This window comes from Herpailurus yagouaroundi, unplaced genomic scaffold (genome assembly GCF_014898765.1).
Source record: "Herpailurus yagouaroundi ecotype Mexico unplaced genomic scaffold, PumYag 216, whole genome shotgun sequence".
Taxonomy (NCBI): Eukaryota; Metazoa; Chordata; class Mammalia; order Carnivora; family Felidae; genus Herpailurus; species Herpailurus yagouaroundi.
In genome coordinates, this window is record NW_024412447.1 from 3,319,263 (window position 1) to 3,343,625 (window position 24,363).

At 58.4% G+C, this 24,363-nt stretch overlaps 1 protein-coding gene across 1 annotated transcript in view; it reads left to right on the top strand.

The window, feature by feature from the left end:
* Positions 1-24,363, top strand: part of SDK1 (sidekick cell adhesion molecule 1) — a 530,100-nt gene that overhangs the window by 473,565 nt on the left and 32,172 nt on the right. The window contains exons 34-37 of the mRNA XM_040455762.1: positions 15,289-15,404; positions 16,926-17,112; positions 18,562-18,699; positions 23,579-23,740. Coding sequence (XP_040311696.1) covers positions 15,289-15,404; positions 16,926-17,112; positions 18,562-18,699; positions 23,579-23,740 — 603 coding nt within the window. The remainder of the gene's footprint in view (positions 1-15,288; positions 15,405-16,925; positions 17,113-18,561; positions 18,700-23,578; positions 23,741-24,363) is intronic.

Here is a 24,363-nt window from a genome sequence, read left to right on the forward strand (position 1 = left end):
CCGTCTCTTTTGCATATGGGCATCGGGCTCAGGAGGGGTCCAGCCACCAGGCCCAGGACCCTCCCCTGGCCTGACCATGGTGTCACTGGCCCCGGACAGATGCTTCTCTGCCGGGGTCCAAGAGCAAAATCAAAACCCTGCAGAGCTTTGAGCAGCCCCTCTGGCCTTCGGGAGTTGCCCTGTGTCACAGAGGAGAGCAGGAGGGCGCGCGTGTGGGGGAGCACGCAAGGCAGGTCCTTGGGTGGCTACTACTCCGGTCTCTGTTTTCCATCCTGTAAAATGGGATGACCCCAGTGCCCGAAGCACCGCCCGCTCCCAAGGCCCTCCCGCTGCTGGGGGACAAGTGATGAAAGGGAAGGCCCTGGTGATGCCTGGGGGTGGGGGCTGCTCTGCGACACAGCTGGGCTATTGGCAGTAGCTCAGCGGGGGCCCAGCTGGGACAGTCATCCAAACCTTCAGGTCCCCTCTTGGACCTCCTGTTCCGTTGCCTCGACTGTGGAGAGCCCAGCACTGGTTTTCCCAGCCTCCCCATCCCCGTGGACTTGCAGACAGGCCTGGCACACCGAAGGCCCGAGGCAGAGCCGTCCCCGGCGGGTCGGGGCCGCCGGGCCGGTGCAGCCCCTGTGTCCCGGTGCCCCGGCACAGAGGCCACATGCGCTCCCAAGTCTGGCTGCTCCGTCTCCTTCCCTGCCTGAGCGCCCTGGCACCTTCCTGTGGACGTGCGCGAATTAACCTATGTGTGCCGCCCGCCCATCCACGGAGGCTGAGTGGAACCCACACGTGCTCCTGCTCGGGACAGGCTAGGAGACCCCTGCACTCCCGCTGAGCCCTCAGACGCTCGGAGTGCACTGGTCCTCTCTGCCCCGCCGGTCCAGCCGATGTCGCAGGGTCTCTGGGCCCAGCCCTTCGGTGGGGGGCAAAATACCCCCTCCCAGCCTCCCGAGGCTTCTCCAGATCTTGCCCTTTGCATCGGGGTCCGGCAGGGGTGGCTCCAGACCGGGTCTGGGATTGCATCGGTAGCCCCCTCCTGGGGCTGGAAGCAGCGGGGACTCCAGAATTTCCACACAGGAGAGGCTTGGGGGCTGCAAGCTGGTTCAAAGGAGCTGGGACTCGTGGTTTTGGCCAGGTCACGTGTGGATCTGGTGAATGGTGTGTTTGTGCGAGGGGTTTGGGGGAGCGGGCAAGCGGGGCTCACTGCTGCATGGGTGACGCCTCCCCTGAACGAGGCCGGTGGTACCGATGGGGCAGGCCCGGGCCGGGTCCAGCTGGCAGGGGACCTTCGCAAACAACCTCTCGGGTTCTTCCTGCTGTTCTGCCAACGGGGGACGCTGGCATGGGGCGCTGGGTGCGGGACCTCACGGTCTCAAACAAACCCTCTGTGAACACTGTTGCCAGTCTTTTAGAACCTCTCTGGTTCTCTCCTTGGGGGAAAACGCTAGACGCAGAACCCCTGGCTCAAAGGACATGAGCGATTTTTGCTTGGAGGAACCTAAACACACTGACACCCCGCTTAGTGGCGGCCAGGATGTGGGTCTCGTGGCCTCTCTGCGTCCACATTTAGGTCCTGCCTCGTCTGTTAGGAGAAAACCTATGTCACTGTTGTTCAGTCCTCAGGCCTGTAAGTCACTGCTCTGCCATTAACTGCCCGTGACTGTAGGCGGTGCCGTTTCGCACCGGCTTCCTGTTCTCGGGCTGATGTGTGAGGGCTCCGTTTACATGAGGGATGTCACGTTCCACCCTGCTGGTGGCCCACGCCTTCCCTTTTCTGGTGTTCATTGCTGATTTCCCTGTGTTCCAGTTGTGAGTCAGGGCCCTGGACGTGCTGGACCACCGCTTGCATCCAGGAGCCCCGCGTCTAGCTAGACTGTCTTCCAGATTTTCACGGTTTCATTTCTCCCAGACGCCCCCCAACGCCTCCAGAATCGGCCTTGGTGCCTGGTCAAAGTGAGCTTCTCAGGGGTCGGTTTTCGGAGACGTCGCTCCAATCCCACCATCTGCGCGTGACCTCTCCTCCCGATGCCCTGGTGCCGCCGTCCCCTCGCCCGCCCCCCCCTTATTACGCGGTTCTTCCGGTTTGGTGGCGCTCGTCCTGTTTTTTGTCCTACAGAACTTCTCAGCCACTCTTAGGAACTTTGCCATCATTTTGACAAATTCTGCCGGGTTTTTGCGGAACGTGGGTCACGTTCCAAACGGATATAAAAGTGCCCCGAGGAGTCACGGAGCTCACCCTCCCTCAGCAGACCTTTCCCCCCCTCACCGCCCCCCTCCCTCCCTGGAGCGGCCGTGCCCTTGGCTGCACCCTGGGAGTCACCTGGACTGGGTCCGGGCAGGGCGATCTCTGGGAGCCCTGACACCCCAGCAGCTTGTCCTCACTGTACCCACAGCAGCCAGAGTCCCAGGCCCACCTGGCTGTCCAGGCACCGCAGTTGTCCCTCTGGGAAAAAGAAGGACTGGCAAGGTTCTGTCTCCAAAAGAGGGAGTCAGGACTCTCTCCTGGGCCCAGTGGGAAGCGCCCACGAGAGGTCAGGTCAGCAGTGCCCTGTGTGGGGCCTTTGACTGAAACAGGACACCTTTTGCTAAAGAGGGAAAACAGACGGTCGGTCCCACGCTGCAGTCGTTGGGTTGTTTCAGGTGCCATCGGGTGGCTTTGAGCCTGTGTGTCACGTCACAAGACTGAAGGGAATCTGGGAACGACTGCCTTGCTCCTTTTCAGAGAATGAGAGACTTAGCTGCCAACCACCTTTCTTGTCAGCTTTTAATTACTGCTGGCTGGATTGGGAGCCCAATCTCGCGGCTCCTCGCTGCTGTGGCTCCCCCTAGCGGCAGACAGAGCTGGTCTCGAACCCCAGGGGACAGGCGGAGGCTCTGAGCGCCCCTGGCCTCGGACGGTTGTGCGGCCAAGAGTCAGCGGTACTCGTGCAGAGGTCTCGTCTCACGGGCCCACGGTGTCTCGTCCCCGTGCAGCGGGATCTCCAGGTTACTACTCGTGGAACGCAGGCTCATGACGGCATGGAAACCACGGGCAGCTTCGGTGGCCGGTCTGCCAGTCGGCCAGGCCGTGTGTAGGTGGAGGCACGGCTTGCACACGGGCTGTCATGACCTGTGGCCTGGGCGTCAGCTGCGGCACGAGACCTGCCGCGCGCCAGGCAGGATCGCTGTCGTGGTTCTCAGATGAGCAGCAGGTGCTCAGAGTTCCTCACCTGGCCTGGAGGCGGCTCCGTAGGCTCCCTCTCACCCTCTGGGGCTCCCGTGATGCAGAAACACCTGATGAGCCGTTGTCTCCGAGTCCAGACTGGAGAGTCCCCACCAAGGGGCCTCCCCCAGTGTCTCCGTGCCTGACGCTGGCAGACTGGGCAGATGTTGATGAGGACATTAAGAGCTCGCCCCTCCCCTCCCCAGGCGAGGGAGAGTTGCAAGGTATGGTCCTGGCCCTCTGCCACCTCCTCCAGGCAGTCTTCAGCATCCCTTTTCCCAGGAAACCCTGTCCAGAGGCCATGAGGGGAGTGAGATGACCGAGCCAGGCAGCTGTGTTAACTATAAAGCCACTGCAAGCACACAGGGGATAGGGTACTGAGCAGGGGAGGGGAGGGCTGAGCCAGGAGGGCCATGAGGACCAAGCCGGCGTGCAGTGAGAAGCTCCCCGGGACAGAGGGCAGGAAAGGAGTCTCCTAGAGCCTGGGCGGGGCTGCAGTGCCTCGAGGGACACGGACTGTGTCCACAGGTGTGACTGAAAGCCCTTCGGCAGGGACTTGTGGAAGGCTCCAGAATCACCATGTCCACCCCACCCTCCACACCCCTGCGTGGGTGATCCTTCCCCAACCCACCCTCATCCCATCACTTTTCTGTTTCAACCGCTCAGTGGGTCCCCACTGTCTGTAGGGGGAAAATAAAATCTGCTCCTGAGACAGGAGCCCTGGGACCGGCCACAGTGAGCATCTCCTGGCCCCCCAATCCTGGACGCCTCTCTCCCGTGCCACGGGCTCCCTATGCAGCTCCCCACCTTGGATTGCTGCCTCTCGTAGCAGACGTGAGGCCCAGGAGATGTTGGTAGATAAATGACATTTCTAATAACCTAATTTCCATCAATGTAGGAAGGTTATGGAGAATATTTGAATGCCTAATGCTGTATCTGGAAAGGATCCCAAACATCGTGCAATCCGGAGTCCAAGTCCTCAGCCAGCTTCTCAGGAGATTTGTCTGATTACCATATTGGTGATGGGTTGAGACTTCTCGGCCGAGCGCCCACTCGCTCGGCAGCTCCAGAGGCCACTGAAGGGGGAAAGGCCCAGGCAGGCCCTGCCCTTGGGCAGCACACACTCTGGGCAGAGAGATGGCCTGGCCTGTGACCTCTGAGGGGGCGTGGCTGTTCAGGGTCAAGCCTTACTGACTGCGCGGTCTTCACGCCTTACAGAGACTGGCATGCTTGCTGGGTGCATAGACGACGGGTCCTCCCCTGGAGGGAGGGAGGCATCGTCCCCACACGGTGGATTTGAAAGAGCTCCAACCCTATGTCTCTCCCCGGAGCCCGGGGCCTTGCCTGTGCCTCTCCTTCCCGGCCAAGCTCTTCCTGAATTCAAGAACCTTCTCCCTTTTGTTTGTTGTGTCACCGCTGAGCAGGGAAGCCTGCGGCACACCCAGCAGCAGACGGGCCAGCTTCGCGCGCCCCCGTGCCCCCACCACCCGCTCCGCCGCGGCACCGACGCGGGGTCTTGCTTCCTCAGGACTTGCACTTGTGCCCTCTGCCCACTGGCTCGGAAGCATCTCTCAGACATCCTATCCTTTCTTGTAAACATCGTATCGTTTCGTTCAAAAACGTCCCCAGCACGTATCCCTAAAAGAACTCCTTAAACACATACATATGTTCATACGTATATAGTGTGTGTGTGTGTGTGTGTGTGTGTATATATATATATATATATATATATATATATATATAGCCATGAAGCCATTATCAGATCTAGAAAAATTAACAACACCTTCTTCACATGATCAAGTATGCAGTCAGCACACAGGCTCCCGGGGGATTAACTCCCCTCCGCCTTTGGTTCCTTCCTCCACTTCGAGACTTAGCAGCTTCAGCCCCTTTCGCTGTTGGAAATTCTAAGGCTGCTTCCAGCTCTGCCCTTGACCTGCTCTGACTGCGGGCGTCTCCAGCTCGGTCTGGGTGGCACCCTGGCTCCCGGCTCCGCCTTGGCCCTCTCTTTGGTGCCGTTCACTCCATTCTGTAGGTCCGCTCTCTCAGGACAGTCGCCTTCCTTCCCACATCCTCAGGGGCCACGCGGTTCCCGAGTCTACTCCTGTGTGTGGCCCCGGGAGCAATGCCTCCATCCATCCCCAAATCCCACGCGGCCCCTCGGGTGATGGCCTTGGTTCCTCCCAGTCCTCGATCCCCATGACCCATCGGCCAGTCACCATTTGTTGACTCGCGGTCCCCGACATCAAAGACACTCTGTCGCTTTCTCCTTTGTTGTGGCCACCGCCCTCATTCACCTGCCTGTGGCGTCGTAGCAGTCGCCCAGCCGGTCCTCACGGCCAGTGCCCTCCCGGGTGCAGCCTTGTCATCCCCAAGAGTACCACTGTGGCCACGGTGCTCCCTGCCCGCTCACAAAGCCTTTCTGGAGAGGCGTCTGATGGCTAAAGCCGACTTGGCCCCACCTGACTCTTCTCTCCAGCCTTCGAGTCCTTCCCCACAAAGCCCTCTTTGCCTCTTCGCCTCTGGCCCAGGCATGGTGGGGGCCCCCTGCATGCCCCACAGCTCACAGCCTGCAGCTCACCCTGGAGGGAGGAATGGACATCTGTATCCTGCACGAGGTACACCTGCTGCCTGGGGACAGATGCCCCAAGTTTCATCCCGAGGCCCCAGGCCTCTCTTGTGCCTTGACCTCCCCAGCACGTGCCTTGTAGTCGTTCGATGACTAGCTGATCGTGGGCTCTCACCTCCCCGGCTTGTTTGGGGCAGGCCAGCATCCCTGAGGCCACACCTGGAACAGGACGCTCTGGGCTCAGATTCCAGCCTGCCCTTGTCGGAACGCTGTCTCACTTCCCTTCGTGCAAAGCAGGAAGGTCTGCGCCGGCCTCCCTGGTGGCGGGGAGGAGGGCGTCCGTAGGCCTGCAGCTGCCCCGCCCCCGCTGTCAGAGCTGGGGTGAGGGGCAGCCCAGCTTGTGCAGGGCGGAGGCTTACTTCCACGTCTCCCTGCTGGCGACCTGATCCCCAGCCTCACTCGGACACGAACTTCTTCAACCGGTTCCTTTGATCTGGAGCTTTGCCTGGAGGTCACCTGTCATCGGGCACGGTGGGTCCCAGCATTGGGACGTGGGAGGAGAGTAGGAACTGGGGGGAGACACCCCGCGACCCTGCCTGCAGTGTCCTTTGTCTTGGCTCAAACTTGCCACGTCCCAGAGGGTGTGGGGCTCAGAGGTTACCTTCATTTTACAGGTGAGAAAAACGGAAGCACCCAAGCTTCCGGAGAATTCTCCAGGAATGCTCAGCTGGTCAGTGGTGGCAGGACACATCAGTGTAGCCACCTCATCCAAGGAAGCTATTTTTCTTAGAAAACAAGGCCCTCTGGAACCAAAATCAGAACATGGGGTTTCAAAAATTGAGAAAACCACGGGAGCGCCTGGGTGGCTCGGCTGATGAAGCGTCCAACTTCAGCTCAGGTCCCGATCTCACGTGAGGTTCACATCGGGCTCACTGCTGTCGGCACGGAGCCCACTTCAGATCCTCTGTCCTCCTCTCTGTGACCCTCCCCTGTTTGTGCTCTCTCTCCCCCCCAAAAAAAAAACATTAAAAAAAAAAAAAAGATTTATCCCTTCTTTATTTTTTTTTTAATTTTTTTTTCAACGTTTATTTATTTTTGGGACAGAGAGAGACAGAGCATGAACGGGGGAGGGGCAGAGAGAGAGGGAGACACAGAATCGGAAACAGGCTCCAGGCTCCGAGCCATCAGCCCAGAGCCCGACGCGGGGCTCGAACTCACGGACCGCGAGATCGTGACCCGGCTGAAGTCGGACGCTTAACCGACTGCGCCACCCAGGCGCCCCTATCCCTTCTTTAAAAAAAATGAGAGTACCATGAATAAAGCCAATCTCTGGCAGCCTCATCCCCTGGGGCTTCCTGCATCGTGTCACCTGCCTCTCCAGACTTCCGGGGCCCCCCATTGCCTGCCCGGGCACACGCGTCCTTATCCGTCCCTCGACCCTCACAGGGGTCCCCGGTGGCCAGAACCCCTGGTGGCTGTTCCCGATGTACCTGACGGGTCCAGGGTTACATCACGGGGACAAGCTCGGGAGGCTGGTGGCCGGGGACGTTCCTCATTACACATGACACGAGTCATTATACATGACAAAGCTGGCAGGCGAGGACCCCCCTTCCCATCCCTGCCCTTTCTTTATTGACTCAGAGCAGGGTCTGCAAACCAGGCCTGGGGGCCGAATCCAGCCAGTGCCCATTTTTATATAAAGTTTTATTGAGACGCCCATTCGTTTGCTTACTGTCTGCGGCTGCTTTTGGCGTTCAGAGGCAGAGTTGAGTTGTTGCAACAGAGACCTGTGTCCCTCAAAACTTAAAATGCTGTCTGGCCCTTCACAGAAAGCTTCCCAAAGCCCTTTCCTTGGCAACACAAGCCTTCTGGTTATGCAGACCCGAGTTCAAATCCAGCCCCTTCTGGGCCAAACAAATTAACCCCTTCAGGCTCAGTTTTCAAAGGTGTGACGTGAGAATAAACATCCTTCCTCTCACTTGAGTTTGGCGAATACAGTCCGCATAGGATGCGGGCTGTGGTTTGCGTTACACAGACCGCCAGTGGTTATAATGCAGTCGTGGCCTGGCAGGGCCTGGGTCTTGCTCTGGTGGGACGGTCCCTGCGTAGGCGAGGAGAGAAACCCAGCAACAGGTGCCAGTGCACAGCTGGCTCGTCTGAGCGGCTTTCACCCCTGCATCTCCTGCCGCCAGGTGGTGGCAGTCAGTCGGTGGCAGGTGGGGACAGCGTCGATGATGGCGGAAAGCGGGGAACGTCACTGGATGAAATCAGATGTTCGGTGCTCACCTGGATCACTGAAATAGCGGTGACAGAGCCACATTTGCGATTATGGGTTTGAAACTCTCAGGCCTCAACCTCCCTGCCTGTTGCAACAACTGTTTTTTATTTTTTTTGTTCAAAAAAAGTTTTTAAAATGTTTACTTATTTTGAGAGGGAGAGAGAATGTGTGGACAGGGGAGGGGCAGAGAGAGAGAGGGAGACAGAGAATCCCACGCGGGCTCCGCGCCGTCAGCACGGAGCCTGACGCAGGGCTCAAACTCAGAGACCGTGAGATCATAACCTGAGCCGAAATTAAGAGATGCTGAACCGACCGAGCCACCCAGGCGCCCCGAAGCAACTTTTTAAGCCACGGTTTTTGAAACCAGCATCTTGGGATTGCAGCTGCCACGTGATCCCAGATCAGCCCGCATCCCAAGCTGGGGAAGATTAAGTGTCCTCAGCACACCTTTGCTGCCCTGTCCCCTGCTTGAGTCCCCTGCCTGGGCCCCCCTCCTCCTTGCCACACGTCCAAGCTCGCTCGGTCATGACTCAGAGCCTTCCCGATCTCACCCTTGCCCTTGCTCTGGAGGCACCAGTAGCAGAACCCCTCAAACCCCCCAAGCTCCAGACTTCCATAGTTCCTGTGGCACGTCTATTGATCAGAAGGCCCGGAGCGGTGTTCCTCTGCACCCTCACGGTGCCAAGCCCAGAGCTGGGTCTGGACCAGTTATGAACACGTGTTGGACAGAACAGGAGTTCTCGCTTGAACACCATGAAATCCCACATTTATGAGCGGTACTACACCAGATTCGAGCCTGTCTGGCAGAGCCCAGGATGTGCAGAGTCTGGGCCTTCCTGCCTGTTGGGTGTATTGGTTAGCTCCTGCTGCATAACAAATTTTCCCTGCGCAGCTGCTTGAAACGCACCTGTGCCATTTCACAGCGTGTGGGGGCCAGGAATCCAGGCACAGCTTAGCTGCGTCCCCCGCTTTGGGTCTCTCCCAAGGTGCCAGCCAGGGCTGCTGTCTCATCCAAAGGTTGGACCGGGAAAGGGTCCATCTGTAAGCTGGTGTAGTCGTTGGCAGGACTGCGTCTCGTGGGCTGTTGGACGGAGGCCTTGATGAGCCTCTCCATGGGACATCTCCTGACGTGGCCGCTGGCTTCGTCAGAGCAGGTACGGGAGGGGGCAGGACAGAGGGCCGGCAGGAGGGGCACGAGCTGTGGAGAGACACAGTCTCCTGCAAGCTCATCACGGTGCCACTGGCCACCGTGTCTGCCATGTTCCATGGTCGGAAGCGAGTGTTCCCAAGAGGAGATTACATAAGGGAGGGTGCGGGGAGCAGAAGGTGGGTCCTCGGAGTGTCTCCGTGATCCAGGGTACCGGCGTCCAGGGCTGTGGAAGGCAGAGTGCCCAGGACATGCCTGTGCAGCTCCTGGTTCATGAGGAGGAAAGACGGACGTTTCCATGAGGAAAGACGGACGTTTAAATGCATCAGCACGTGGTGACTTAATTGCCGACAGTCCCAGTGGGGACACAGGCCAAGCAGGACCAATGTGCCATTCGCACCCACCGGGCCATTCACCAGTTGGTGAGTGCGGGGGAGTGAGCTTGGAGCGAGACACCGTGTTCAAGCCACCTTACAGAGCGCCTCCTCCTTGCTGGCCGCTGATCTGTACCCTCTCAAGACTTAGCTCATTTCGTCTCTGAACCCCACTGAGTCTAGTATTTTCTCCTATTTTGCAAAAGAAACTGAGGTTCGGGGAGACCGAACTGTGTCCGAGGTCCCACAGGCTGAGCCTGGATCCTAAAACTTGCCATCCAGGGCTTTTCCCACAACCTCCGGCCTGCAGCCTCTGTAGCCTGGAGTCCATGGCATTGATTACTTTGAAAAATAGGTTTTCTGTGACCAGTTTCCTGACTTTTCTTGTTAAGCTTCCTTAGAATGGTGTTTGTTCTGCCTCAGCAGTGAGGTGATTGGAGCAAAGACAGACATTTGAGCTGGAGGGCAGAGCGCCAGCCTGAGTGACAAGGCGCTGGGCCAAGGCGGCCGCCCCAGGACCCCAGGAACGCGGCCTTGAATCCCCTGCCCACCCCCAGGCATGGTGCTGGGAGCCGAGCTGCCCGGCTTAGAGTGTGGGGTGAGTGGAGACCTGGGGCCGGGTCCTGCTCTCTCCGGCCCCAGCCTCCCCTGCATTAATGGCAGCGACGAGCCCCCGCCTCTGCGGGCCCTGAGGGTGAAGTGAGCCCGGACGCCAAGCTTCAGTGCCACCCTCGACGCCGTTGCCACGCCCCTCATGGGCTGCTAGGATTCCAGCAGCCGTCAGACTAGATGAGAGCACTCTACAGAAGGCCCTGCAGATTTCTGGAGACGGGGGGCTGGAGGTTGAGGAAGGGGCGATCCTCGTCTTCTCTGTTTATCACGGATTTATAAAACACCGTCTTCTCACTTTGAACTGTCTGTTGCAGGCTTTTTTTTTTTTTTAATTTTTTTTTTCAACGTTTATTTATTTTTGGGACAGAGAGAGACAGAGCATGAATGGGGGAGGGGCAGAGAGAGAGGGAGACACAGAATCGGAAACAGGCTCCAGGCTCCGAGCCATCAGCCCAGAGCCCGACGCGGGGCTCGAACTCCCGGACCGCGAGATCGTGACCTGGCTGAAGTCGGACGCTTAACCGACTGCGCCACCCAGGCGCCCCTGTTGCAGGCTTTTAAAAGAACTACCGTGTGATGTCGCACCGAATGGTCGTTGACAGACCCTGAGTTTCTCGAGGCAGGGCTGGCGGCCTCGTGGGGCACCGCGGGCACCAGGCTTTATGTTCGGTGACGGCAGTGATTCCCCTGTCTTTCTCCTGTGAACTGTACCCCTGCCCAGAAGGGAGCGAAGCCTTTGTGTCTGCAGGCCCGGCTCACCTTTTGAGATTCTACTCCTTCCCGACTTCCCTGCTCTGAGTCATTGCTCTGTCTCCAGTTCTGACTTGGCCCCCACTGAGCGGAAGAGCCATGATCTGTTTAAGCCTCCTTTATGTATTGCGAAGGCCCCGGAGGTTAGATAATTACCCCGAGCTGGAGCCTGTCTCCAGGTATCTTGGCTTAGGGGAACAGATGTGCTGGCCAAGTGTGCTGAGAAGGTAAACTACATTAGAGAATTCTGTTTCCTATTTACTTCGACAGGAAATCAGGAAGAGTCTTTGGCCAGAAAGGGGTTGATGTAATTAAAGTGAACTGAGAAATGTGTAATTTTTTTGATTATATAAAGAAATACTTAACCTTGTTATATTAAAATGTTAACAATGATCCTCAAAGTATCAGTTAAAAGTTTGCTCTACCCAAATAATGAATCACTGGGTTACAAAAAATGAAAGTAGAAACCTAACATGGCCTAGCATGATCTAGCATGGCCTATCATAGCCTAGAATTATCTAGCATGGTCTAGTATGGCCTAGTTTAACCTATCATGACCTACCATGGCTTAGCATGATCTAGCATGGCTTAGTATAGCCTAGCATAGCCTAGTATGATCTAGCATGGCCTAGCATGATCTAGCATGGCTTAGTATAACCTAGCATGGCCTAGCATGATCTAGCATCGCCTAGTATAGCCTAGCATGGCCTAGCATGATCTAGCATCGCCTAGTATAGCCTAGCATGGCCTAGCATGATCTAGCATGGCCTAGCATGATCTAGCATCGCCTAGTATAGCCTAGCATAGCCTAGCATGACCTAGCATAACCTAGCATAGCCCAGAATGACCTAGCATGGCCTAGCATAGCCTAGCATGATCTAGCATAACCTAGCATAGCTTAGCATGGCCTAGCATGGCCTAGCATGATCTAGCATGGCTTAGTATAGCCTAGCATAGCCTAGCATGATCTAGCATAACTTAGCATAGCCTAGAATGGCCTAGCATGGCCTAGCATAGCTTATCATGGCCTAGCATGGCTTAGCATGGTTCAGCATGAATAGATGCCTGGTGTGGCCCCAGGTAGCACTGGCATCTGATGACTGTCTGTCTGATGTGACCCCAGCAGGTACCCTGCCTTGTCACCTCCGTACCCTCGCCCTTCCCATTCCTGTCTCTTACTTCGCCCGTGCTTCCCTGGCCCGTTGTCCCATGTTAAATCTGCCCCATTTTTGAAGGATACTCTTTCCAGGAAAGAGCCTGTGTCCCCCAGCCAGAAGTGACTTCTCGTGGCCCTTGGAACCTGCCCTCACGTTACACCCTGTATCATGATTATTGTGACCTGTCTCTCTTGTTACACCTGTTTCCGCATCCTTGTATCCACCTACCCCTCAGCGCCAAGCCTAAGGCCCGGTTGACATTCAGGAAATTTCCAGCACATTGTACCATGGCAACAAATAACTACAGACTCCGCGTGGCTGAAACACCAGTGGCAACTTCTCTCGTGCACCTTCCCCATCCTTCAAGGCCAGCTCTTTCTCTCCAGCTTCCTGTCGTCTTCTTTCAAAGACACAGACTGAGGGGTCAGTCCCCTCGCAGGACCTGCTAGGTCAGGTGGTTGCGGGAAAAGAGGAGGTAACCGGCCAGGGAACCCTCTGGAAGCTTCTGCTGGGAGGTGGCCTATGTCACCCCTACCCACATGTCACTACCGCTCCCCTGTCATCGACCAAACTAGAGTCAGAGGCGGAGGGTCCGCAGGGTCCCTGCAAGAGAGAGACTTCCACGGGCCAGATGGATGACCCTCCCATGGGAGGGGATGATGTTTTGGTGGAGGGTGGAGGGTCTGTAGCTCAGGACTGTTAAGTGACCAGGTCATTCTGGTGATCCAATGGGCCTGGAGCCAGGTGGCCATGAGCCAGCACTCTCTGCTTCCCAGCAAATTAAGACTGAGCCAGGGACAGCCATTTTGTTCCAGTGGCCGTTTGTTCCCCAGTGACTGATGGCTGGTGGCCACGTTGGGGGCAGCGAGTCCGCCTAGGGGGTTGAGTAAGCTGCCCGTCCTGCTCTGTGGGGCTTGCCTGCCAGCGTGCAGCCCCCAGCACCCAACCTGCAGGGCCTCCCTACACAATCAGCCAGAAGCCCAGGAGATTCCAGAAATCTCCAGGCGCAGGGTGCCTCTAGAAGCTTGTGCTGTCTCTGGCGGCTCCGTGGCTGCCAAGGACTGGCTCGCAGCTGTGTGGCGGCATCGTCAGCCCCGACATGAGACGTGCAGAGAGAATCTCCACTCTGCGCCTTCACCTTTGTGAGCCCCTCTTCGGTGCTGTTTGCAGGCGATCTGCTATCAGCAAATGCCAGAGCGCGCTGCACTAAATTGCTTCTAAAAACTGATTTCACGCATGTTCCCAAAACATTCTATACACCACGGGGGCGAAGGGGGGAGAGCCATCAGACAAGGGCTCATCAGAGGCTCCATCAGTTCCCTCCGAACATGCTCCATGCCAAACCAGAACTGCATCTGGGGCCGAACACAAGGGGACCTTCCCCAGTCAGGTCGTCCTGCCGGGACGGAGACCCAGAAGCTTCCGGGAGCCAGAAAAGTAGGTCTCGAAACCGACACGCTCTGCTCTGTGTTTACACACATTTCTCTCTCTTCCCTGCCTGTGTCATCATCAAAAAAATCCTCACTCCCTGCGTCATTTTTACGGCACAAAAGCTCTGTGCGACAGGACAGCTGGTGGGCACATCGGAGCATCTCAGCTTGGGGACGGCAGTTCGCGTGGCTCAGTCGCCCCGCACGCGACCGGCGGGTCTTGTCCAGGCACGTGGCCCCTGAATTCCAGGAGCCGCCTCGAGCCCGCAGAAGCACCGGTTTCTGGGGACCTCCGTGTCCGGAGAAGGGTCGTGGGCCCAGGGTTTGAAAAGGAAACCTTGGGGTTGGAGGTCGGGGGAGACCACGCACAGACGGTTCTAACCGACTACCGGGGTAATGGCCGTGCTCAATTTCGCCTTTCACGTTTTAATTGTACAACAGTAATTTTGCGATAGAGTTGCCGATTGCAAACATGCAAAAGACATTAACTTTATTTATGTTTTGGATTATTAATGTGGCTGTTAAAATTCCTCCAGTTAGTTTTGATTGAATTGTTTTTTTGTGTGATTCTGTTGTTTAATGGAGCGGTAAATAAGAATTTCTGATAATGAGGCCAAGCATCTGTCACAACAACCTGGTGTGGGTTATTAACATTTCCATTAACGGCAGGGTGGGCAGCGATAATACGGGAACCACACAGTTAGAACAAAATAAATAGTCGGTGTCAGGCTGAGTGGGTGTTAATTACTATTTGATTCTACACTTGGGGGGGGAGAGGGGAAGGGGTGACTCTCGAAGGTCGTTCTCTCCCGAGAGCCAGCGTGCTGGGCTGTCGCCCTCGGACAGTGGCTGTTGCGTGGTCTCCGTGCGTGGCCGGGAACGTGCTTGAGTCGGAAGGCAGTGCTCGTGGGCCCGCGGGCCGAGCCCCCCCAGACGGCTCCCAGGGCTCCGGGGTCCAGCCCAGCACAGCCCTGTTGGGGTGCACACAGGCGGGAGAAGGGAAGGACTCCCGGGAGGCAGAGAGAAGTGCGTCCCGCACAGATGCCCGGCGAGGAATGCAGAGACGGAGCGGAGACGTGTCCTGTGTGTGCACACGTGCTCTCGGTGCCATCCCAGCTTCCCCAGGGCCGCCTGCCGGGCCACGGCCCCGGTGTCCTCTCCGGGCACAGCGTGGTCCCCAGGGCGGTAGGGCAGGGTCGCAATCGAGGACTGGGTCCTCAGAGTTCGAGCCATAAGGGGCCTGGGTAGAGGGCAGGGGACGGGGACCAGCCTAGGCTGGTCCCTGTCACCGCTGGAGGACGGCCCAGAACCCGGGGAGCCAGGCTCCCCGACGCGAGATTCCTGAACTTGGGACGGACACGTGGGTGCCTCATTTTCTCCGCGTTCCGTCCAAAACGCACTGCCTCCCTCCACCGTGAACACGGCAGCATGGTGCGTACGGCCAGCGGGACCCGCAGCTCGCTCAGCAACAGCCCCCCACCCACGTCCCGCGCCCACCCACGACGCACGCAGATGACCAGATCACGCTTTTGTTTCTGAACACTCTGCCAACCGCGTCTCAATATAATTATTATAATTAATATAATTTTCTTCGTAATCCTCCAGATTCCATTTTATGCCAACTGAAAACGCGGTTCCGGGAAGGGCGTGTGTGGCGCTCCCTGGCCTAAAAGCTGCACGGCCCCAGGGCAGGCTCTGAGGCCGCCCACCCTGGAGCCAGGGGCCCCGCACGCGCCAACAGCCATCTCAGCCCCTCTCCTGTGCTGCTCTCTCCCCAGCCCCGGCCATGGCCCCGCAGAACATCCAGGTGACCCCGCTCACGGCCAGCCAGCTGGAGGTCACGTGGGAGCCGCCACCACCGGAGAGCCAGAACGGGAACATCCAGGGCTACAAGGCAATGCTCTCTCGCATGGTTTGGCTCTTCCTTCCAGGTCACTTGGAGGCCCGGAGAGTGGCCGAAATCCACGGAGTTCCCAGCGGCTTCGCTGGAACCCTGGCCGCATGCCACGGCTGCTGCCCCCGGCTCACTCCGTCCTGCCCCTGCACGCGCAGCTGACCGTCAGGACGGACAGCCGGGGTCGGTGCTGAGCGGCTGGGGCAGGCTCGGCCTGACCTTGCCTCTCGGCCTGGGGGCGGGGGCCTGGTTCACCGTGCAGCTGGCTTGTGCCCGGCAGCCCCTCCCTCCCAGGCCCCGCCCAGCACCCTTCCTGCTGCTGCACCCGCTCTGGGAGCCTCCGGTATCTTTGCTGACAGCAGAACAGATCTGGCTGAAGAGAACACGTTCTCCAGCCCGACCCTGCCCTTGGATCTCTGTTGAATATTTCATGAGGCCCAGGGCAGGGGGCCCAAGAATTTGCATTTCTAGCAAGTTCCCCCAGGGGTGTGGTTCCTAGGCACCCCACATTGAGAACCACCACACTAAGGTTCCACGTTAGCTCAACATTCCGGAGATGGGGCAAAGGAAAGACAGGAGGCCAGTGAGTAATTACCCAGAGTAGGTTCATCTGGGGGCGGGAAGCTCCTTGCACGCCTGCCTGGAAGGCCACGTTTTCGGAGAGAAGTCAGAAGGATCAGCTAAAAACAGCCTGAAGAAAGCAGCCCGGGGCCGTCCCTTGAAAACTCCCCCTTCCTTCTCCCGAATGACTCTCCCCGACTGGTATGTCCGGAGCCCAGGTTGGTCAGTCATCAGCTTCTGTGGGCCAGCCTGCCCTGATGACTATTGGGCCAATTAAATGTCCATTTAAAAATGATTTTGGTCGGTGTTTTATGAAAATAAATACCTTCCTCCACGGCAGGGCTGTTACAGTGATTAATGAGGTAATGGGAAGTCTTACGAGCTTGGAGGCAAGATGCTATTTATGTATGTCCAAAATATGTTTTCTAATTTCCTTAATGATAAAGACATTGAACTTGGGTATTGATCTCAAGTCAGTAAGGCCTGTTCAAGCGTAGGATCAGATTTGCTCAGTTCCGAGAGCAGGACCGGACCGTATCTTGCGGGCAGGAGTCAGCAGTGCTCGTGGCCGGGAGCCCACGTGGGGGCAGAAAACCTGTCCCAAGCTCTCTGCGGCTCTCTGCCCTGTGGGCCAGTGGCCCTGGTGGCCTGGCTGGGTTTCGCCCCCCGGAGCCGAGGTGGGTGTTGTCTTTGGGCGGCCGGGCTCGCGCCGGCTCAGGGCAGTGGGAAACGGTCCTGCCAACCCACCTCCTCCAGCCTCTGTGCTTGGGCCTCAAGTCCGCCCGTGAGCATGTGCAGGCCGGGCGGTGGGGGGCAAAGTGAACCCAGGAGAAACACGGGCCGAGGTCCAGTCCTGCCCAGCGCTCACTGGGCACCTCCCCCACCAGTTTAGAAACCAGGGCTGCCACCCCTTCCCTGTGGCCCCGTGGCCCGCCTCCGACCTCTGGCTCTTATCGGCAGGTTTACTACTGGGAGGCAGACAGCCAGAACCAAACAGAGAAGATGAAGGTCCTGTTCCTGCCGGAGACCGTGCTGAAACTGAAGAACCTGACCGGTCACACCCCTTACCGGGTCAGCATCTCGGCCTTCAACGCGGCTGGAGACGGGCCCCGGAGTGACCCCAGGCAGGGGCGCACCCACCAGGCCGGTAGGAGAGCGGCGTGTTCCGCGGGCTCCCCTTCCCCACGGCCTCGGGTGGCCGAGCCAGGCCGGATGAGCGGCCCCTCCCTGTCCCCACAGCCCTTTGCTCCGCCCAGCCTGTGACGCACGGCTGTCGTGTGCCCGGGGCTTTCTGGAGAGAAAGGCCTGGGTTGCATTCAGCTGCTTTCCCCAGTGCCCAGCCCTGGCCTGCTGCGCGGCGGCGCCCGTGAGACGGCACCTGTTTCCCGAGGACCCTCCCGGGTCGCCGAGGGCAGGAGGGCTCCGCCTCCGCACCCAGGCCACCTTCCGGTTCCCTCGGGGAGCTTCTTGCTGGGGCTCGGCACCGGCGTGTCCAGATCCCGGGGGAAGTGAGTTCTTTGTACGCCGAGCCCAGGCCACAGCGTCGGGCGCTTCCAGGGTCGCCGGGTTTCAGGGCCACACCCGCAACAGCTTGCAGCCGCTTCTCAGACACCCGCCACCAGCCAGGCGAGAGCACTGCACTGCCACGTGCCTCGTCGCCTGTGGCCCCACATCCACACACACAGCACGTGGCTCCCTCTGTCATGAGTGCCAGCTCCCCAGCGGCCTAGAGAACATGAGGAAGCGAGTCAGGATTCCAAGGGAATGTCAGCTTAACCCTGGTCCCGCGGACCTGGGATGCACTTTGTGGGACCCAGGAAGTGTAAGGCTGGGGAAGTCAGGGCGACCCGTCCCGCTCGGGGCTCCCAGGCATCCTGCGTCCTGCCTGAGAGAGGACTGGCCAGCGTGCCGGGACTCTTTCCTCTGGGTCTCGTCCAGCGGCCGGACAGGGGCCGTTTCTGGAATCCAGGGTGGGTCACCCGTTCCTCACCAGAGCACTGGGGACTGGGCAGGCCACGGGGCAAAAGGGCCCCCAGGGACTGGAAAGACAGCAGATGGGGGTGTGGAGGGCTGATTGGGTGGGGGGGGGCAGCTCCGGGCACAGACCCCCACACGGAGCCCAGGCAGGGGGCGGTGAGCAGGGTCAGCAACCCGGCCACCGCCTGGCTGTCTGCGTTCTGCGGGCAGCTTCCCCCCGCCCGGGGCCTCACTGGGCCCCCCTGTCCCCAGCCCGAGGGCGGACACTGTGACGTTTCAGAGGAGGGCCGGCTGGGGCCCCAAGGGAGAGGCCAGGAGAGGTGGGCAGAGCCTCACGGGGCTGTCTGCATTTCATTCTTTACTCATCTTTCTGCCTTTGTCACCGCGTCCCTTAGGCTCCTTGTGTTTAAACCCCCATCATCTTGTCTCCTCTTCTCGGGAGAGTCCAGGTGTCTGATTGATCCTGGGAAGTTCAGAGGTGGTCTCACGGCGTTGAGACTTTTACGGAGTTGAAAATAACATCTAGTAGCGCTTTTATCGTACGTGGAGGCACAGACATGTGTGGAAATGGTCTATGAAGGAGCTTTACCAACAGTCCCTTCACATCCCATTCTTCCAGCTCCGGGGACCCCCAGCTTTTTGGCGTTCTCAGAAATAACCTCTACCACGCTTAACGTCTCGTGGGGCGAGCCGGTGGCAGCCAATGGCATCCTGCAGGGCTACCGAGTGGTCTACGAGCCCTTAGCGCCCGTGCAAGGTAAGGCCAGGGGCGCGCACGGGGAGGGCACGGCACTCCACAGCATCTGCAGGGCAGGGAGTCTTGTCTGCCAGAGGCACGGCGAGGAGGGCGTAAAGCCCAGTACGAGGGGGGGGGGACAGAAGAGGAAACCAGCAGCTTCCGGGCAGGAGGGGGTGCCGGCCGAGGGCGGGCTTCCCCCGGAAACGCGCGTGGCCAGACTGTAAACGTTGTAGATTATTTAATGCCTAGGAGGAGAAAATATAACCAACGCATCGAATAATATTGGCGCTCCATTTAAAGCCGTGATAAAAGTTTCCTTTTAAAATAAGTACATTCAAGTAAAACGGGGGGCTGATTTGAGGAAAATTTAAGCACCAGATTTCATTTCATCGAATCTAAAATGCCATTATCGACTGTAAGATTCATTGTTATTTTACGAAGTGCTAAGAAAGAAAAAAGGCCGGCCGTAAACCGCAGCCCAGTATGTTGGCATCATCAACCCCAAATCAGAGATGTAAACACGTGAGGGGAGAGAGTCTCAGACAAGCAATGGATGCGCTTTGGTACATAACAGTAGAGGTGGTACGGGTGTGCGGTGTGTGAAATGGCGGAGGGCACGGGCCCGGCCCGAGATGGCGCGGCCACACCCGCTGCGTCCTCTTCAGGGCCCAGTGCCTGCGTGGGGACCAGGTGGCCCGGGCGTTGCAGACGCCTTTTAACTAGTGCCACACGCAACGGGGAAAGGATGGCCAAAAATCATGGCCCCGAGCCACCTTGGAGCCCGTCTCCATCAAGGTACGGGTTTTCCTGCACCTCCTCAAATAAGTGACTTATTCTGCATCAATGCGCTTGTAGAATCTCTCTAGAAACTCCGTGGCATGCACGCCTCGGCCCCCGGGCTGGCTGCCTTCGTCTTATAGAAGTACTTACCATCCAGGCAAGACCGTGGCCGTGGCCTCTGCCCGGTCGGGAGCCACGGTGGGCCCTGCCTCGCGATCCCCCGATGTCTGCGTTCCGACGTCCCGGAGTCCTGCCGGCTCGCCACACATCTGTCCCCACGGCCTCCCCCTACCTTCCAGGGAGATGACCCTGCACATCTGGTTCCCCGGGCCTTGTCGGGGCCGTGGTCACGTGGCCTCTGCAGCAGCACGGCCGTGGCTCACCAGACGCCGTCTACACGCCCGGCACTGAGCAAGGGCACACGCTCTCTCTGAGTCCTCACGCGGCGGCCGGGCCGCCTTTATTAGTATTTCACAAGAAATCAGGCTCCGAGCCCTTAAGTCGACCGCCCAGGGCCTGCAGGTGGAGAATGCGGACACACGTGGGGTTTGGCCCCAGGTGGGCTGGTTTGAGAGCCCGTGATGGGGAAATGTCTGGAGCACGTGGGCTTTGGGGGGGACACGTGCCACAAATGTCACAGCGGGGAGCGGGAGAAGCGGTCATCAGCGTGTCACAGCTGCCCATGGCGCTTGTCTCCCTCCCTCCCGCCCTCGCTCTCTCTCTCCCTCTCTCCCCCCCCCCTCCCCCTCCCTCCCTCCCCTCTCCCTCCCTCCCCTCTCCCTCTCTCTCTGGTGACAACAGGCAGATCTTCTTGGTTGCAAGCATCTCGCCTCTTTTCACAAGTAGTAAGACCCTCTGTCACTCCGTTGGCCCTCCTGTCTGTCGGGAGGGCTGGTTCCTCTGCCTGGGTTTTCCTGTCTTTGGCAGTGAGTATATACGCTCTGGAACCGGGCAGGAGAAGGTACTTTCAGTCAGCAGCTCACAGGTCTCTCCAGAAGCTCGGGGTGCAGTCCCTGGGCGCTTGAGACCCAACCATCCAGACCCCCCAAACCTTGGCCCTGAAGGCGGCACGGGCATACCCCCGACCCCCTGATTCCTGCTCGTCTGTCATGCGGCTGGTCCGGGCCTGGGGCTGGGGATGGTTGCTTCACAGCTGCCGCTAAGCTGCAGACTCTGCTGGAGTCGGAGGGGCCTCCGCTGGGTCCTTCCTCTCAGCCGCAGACCCCCTCCTGAAACCGCTCTGCCCCTGCTCCAGCCGGGGGTGAGGCTGGCCTCGCCCCCGCCCCCACCCATCCTCCCTGTCTGGAACCCAGCAAACAGCCTGTTCCCCATGAGCAGAACCCACCAGCCCTCTTCCTGAGTGCCCCTGACCCTGTGACCTTCCGGGGGTGTCCCTGACCACTGGCCAACACCAGTGTTGCTTTTCCGGGTCCCACCATGTGCCTGCCTGGTCTGATGGCATCTGCCAGAGCCCCTGGCTTAGCCAGACAGCAGCCGACAGATCCGACCCCTTCTAGCTGGCCACGCTCTGCAGCCACACGGGCCAAAGGAGGAACGCAGGCCGGTAGAGGGCAGGAACTCAGAGCAGGAGAGACTTTCCTGTGGCCTCTCTCCACCCCCAGGCCCGTCGGGGGCATTTTGACCTGAGGCTAGAGAGGGGAGGAGGGGATCTTTCAGGTGAAAGTGAGGCCGTGCTGTCACATACGCAAAAGGACCAGACGCTCCGAGTGGCTAAACAGAAGGCAGCTTTGGGAAGCACACACAGCACGGCGTCCTGCGCCCGGCTGAGGTCAAAGCATCCGGCCCCTCGTCCGGCCCTCGCTGTCCCGCCTCCGTTCCCAGACCCTTGTCTCCCCGAGAAGCGTATTGTCCCCTCCCCTAGGGCATCGGCTGGCCGGTCTGATCAGCGTGCGGGCCTCTCGAGTGGGGGTCTCTCGGAGGAACCCAACCCTTGCCTCCTTCACGTTGGATCCCGATTTCCAACAGGGAATCGCGGGGGTGGCAACCAGGTCTCCGAACAATTTCCAGTTCTTCAAAATGCCTCACAGAACCGCTGCATTTCCAAGAGATGTGGTTGCAAGTGTGGTGAAAACATCTGGGGCTGGAATCCTACTAACTCTGCGGTAACGCCAGCCCTCCCGTGAAGGCGGTTACGGACATGGAGGGCCTCTCTGTGCGGCAAAGACAGGGAGGAAGGCCGTCAAACGGTCGTCTCACCCGCTGGCCATTCTGCTGGCCGGCCGGACGTTCCTCGAGAGCAGAACACCCACCTGGCACGGGCAGACCCTGCCTGCGATCCCTCCACGGAGAAGACAGGCCCGGCTCCTCCCCCGCCGTCCCCCGCCAGTGCCCTGGTCACGGTGGGGAGCACCGAGCCACACGGAGCAGGAGCCGTGTTCTTAGGGAATGGGTTTTATGGCAGAGTTACTTTTATGTTTTTTAAGATGTTTTAAACGGTAGTATTTTATGTGATTGCACCCCGGGGCTTTGTATTGCAGGGCACGGTTTACAAATGGACTAAATAAATAAGATTCTGACATAGTCGAGATGCAGGGGAGGCCAGACTAGCTGTACGTCCTAGTGGGATAGAATTCACAAAATCCATACATGGGTTTGTTTCTGCTCTGGGGAACAGGAAGGCATTTTTTAACAAAACATAAAAAAAAAAAAAAAGTGAGGGGGGCTGCTCTCCAGATTAATTTTACATCCAAATGGACCCCATCCGTTTGCTTATGATGGGCAGTGTGTGTGCAAACTGGCATCCCAAAACCCCTTCCTTGAGCCATGCAGGGTGAGGGCCAGGCTCCCTGGGCAGAAACGGCCCTGTTTCTCTACAGAAAAGCTCAAATTTGGAGGCCACTCAAACGCAGGCAGGATCACTCTGAAATCATCTGGAAGGGAGTCATTTAGCTGAATCAGTGTTCTATAAAAGGCACGATATGAACACGGCGAGCCGACTGGAAGGTACTTGGAGAGCTGTAGGCTAAGAGACACTCGCTTTGATGAGTTTGAAGGATGAGCCCATTTCGTAGTAAGGACGCACTTGGCTGGGCTCTTCTGAGGTCAGGGCCACACGGGGATGGAAGGTGCCGATGGCTTTGGCTGCTCGCACTGAGGGCAGGCCCGGCGGTGGCCACGCCGGGCAGTGTGTTCACGGTGCATGTGGGCCGTGCTGGGGCCGTGCAGGTGCCGGGCGGTGCTCCTGGCGGGCTCTGCTGACCAGTGTCAGAGGGGCCACCTCACCTCTTCCTGCTCCTCCAGGGGATGAGCCGTAGACACCGGTATGTTGAAAGCTCTCAGAAATCCCGAGTGGAGAGCCTGCGAGGCCTTTTTGTAATACGTCATCTTCAAACTTACTTAACCAGGGAGCCCCATCTCCGTCCTGGAAAATGCTGCGTTCGTATGGTTTTCACTGTGCGTCTTCCTCCCGAAATGTGGAATCTCAGTTCTCCAGCTACACCGAATACAACCAACACTTTCTCTTCGTCTGCGTGTTCATGAGCGAAAACGTTGTCTCTCCGTGGTCAGAGTTGTCTGAACCTGGGCAGTGATATTTGCAGCGACAGCCTTTCTCTGTCCTTGCTTTGGAGTCCAGGAGAAAGTTCTCACGAGGGGCCGGAGGCCTCTAGGCCACTGCTTAGCCAGCCCAGTCAGGCTGGAGAGCCCCACTTGGAGGAAGCCCAGCTTTTAGCTATGATGAAGGTTCCTGCCTCTTTTTCCCCGTTCTCTCCTCCGAAGTCCGGAGGCTCCAGGTCACCTGCACAGGTGACACAGAGCTCAATGCGGCTCGGAGTGCAGCGGGAGGGGAGGGGGGCCCGGGCCGGGGGCAGGAGCACGGGGGCCTCCCCGGTGTGGTGAGGGAGACCTGGGCCACCTCCCCGCGCCGCACCGTGAGGCTGGCTCTTGGGTTTGTCAGCCCCACGTACTGGCTTAAACTCTAATTACACTTATCTGTGCTGAAAATTGGCTATCACCACCACTTAAACTCCTCCTAATTGCAAGAAATAGTTCCTCAGCAAGCTGGGGACGCCGTCCTTGTGGTCGCGGTGGAATAGGCGGCGTCCGGCCGCGTCTCTAACTCCGGCCACCTCCTGGCCTTTGCTCTCGGTGGTTCCAGGGGTGAGCAAGGTGGTGACGGTGGACGTGAAAGGGAACTGGCAGCGCTGGCTGAAGGTCCGGGATCTCACCAAAGGAGCGACCTACTTCTTCCGTGTACAAGCGCGGACCATCGCCTATGGCCCCGAGCTGCAAGCGAACGTCACGGCCGGGCCCGCCGAGGGTAAGTGGAGCTCCGCCGGGGGCCCCGCGGCCGGTGCAGCGCGAGCGGCCCACCCTGGGCTCTGTCCGGTCAGAGGGTCCCCCCTCACTGCCCGGCAAGCAGCTCTGGCCCACCCAGAGCGGCCATAAACGCAGGAATGTTCCGGCAGCATGGGTGTCTCCAAACACCTGTGTTAGCAGCAATGTCTACAGACAGGCTTGTTATGTGCAGACCAGCGAACTCTTCGGTGTTAAGCATGTCAAGTTTGGGGCTGTTTTCTGGAAAAACTTGGGAAAAATGAATTTTTGAAATTAGATACACAAGAACTTGTGTTTACATTTTATTAAGTTTATTTTTGAGAGAGAGAGAGAGAGAGAGAGAACAAGCGGGAGAGGGGCAGAGAGAGAGAGGGAGACATAGAATCCAAAGCAGGCTCCAGGCTCAGCTATCAGCACAGAGCCCGATGTGGGACTCAAACCCACAGACCGAGATCATGGCCTGAGCCAAAGTTGGACACTTAACCGACTGAGCCACCCAGGCACCCCCATACACAAGAAAATCTTAAAGTGTTCACGTCGCAAAGAGGAGCCACGTGGCTTCCCACCCACCTAAATGGTTTTGGCATTTGTTGACATCCTTAGCAA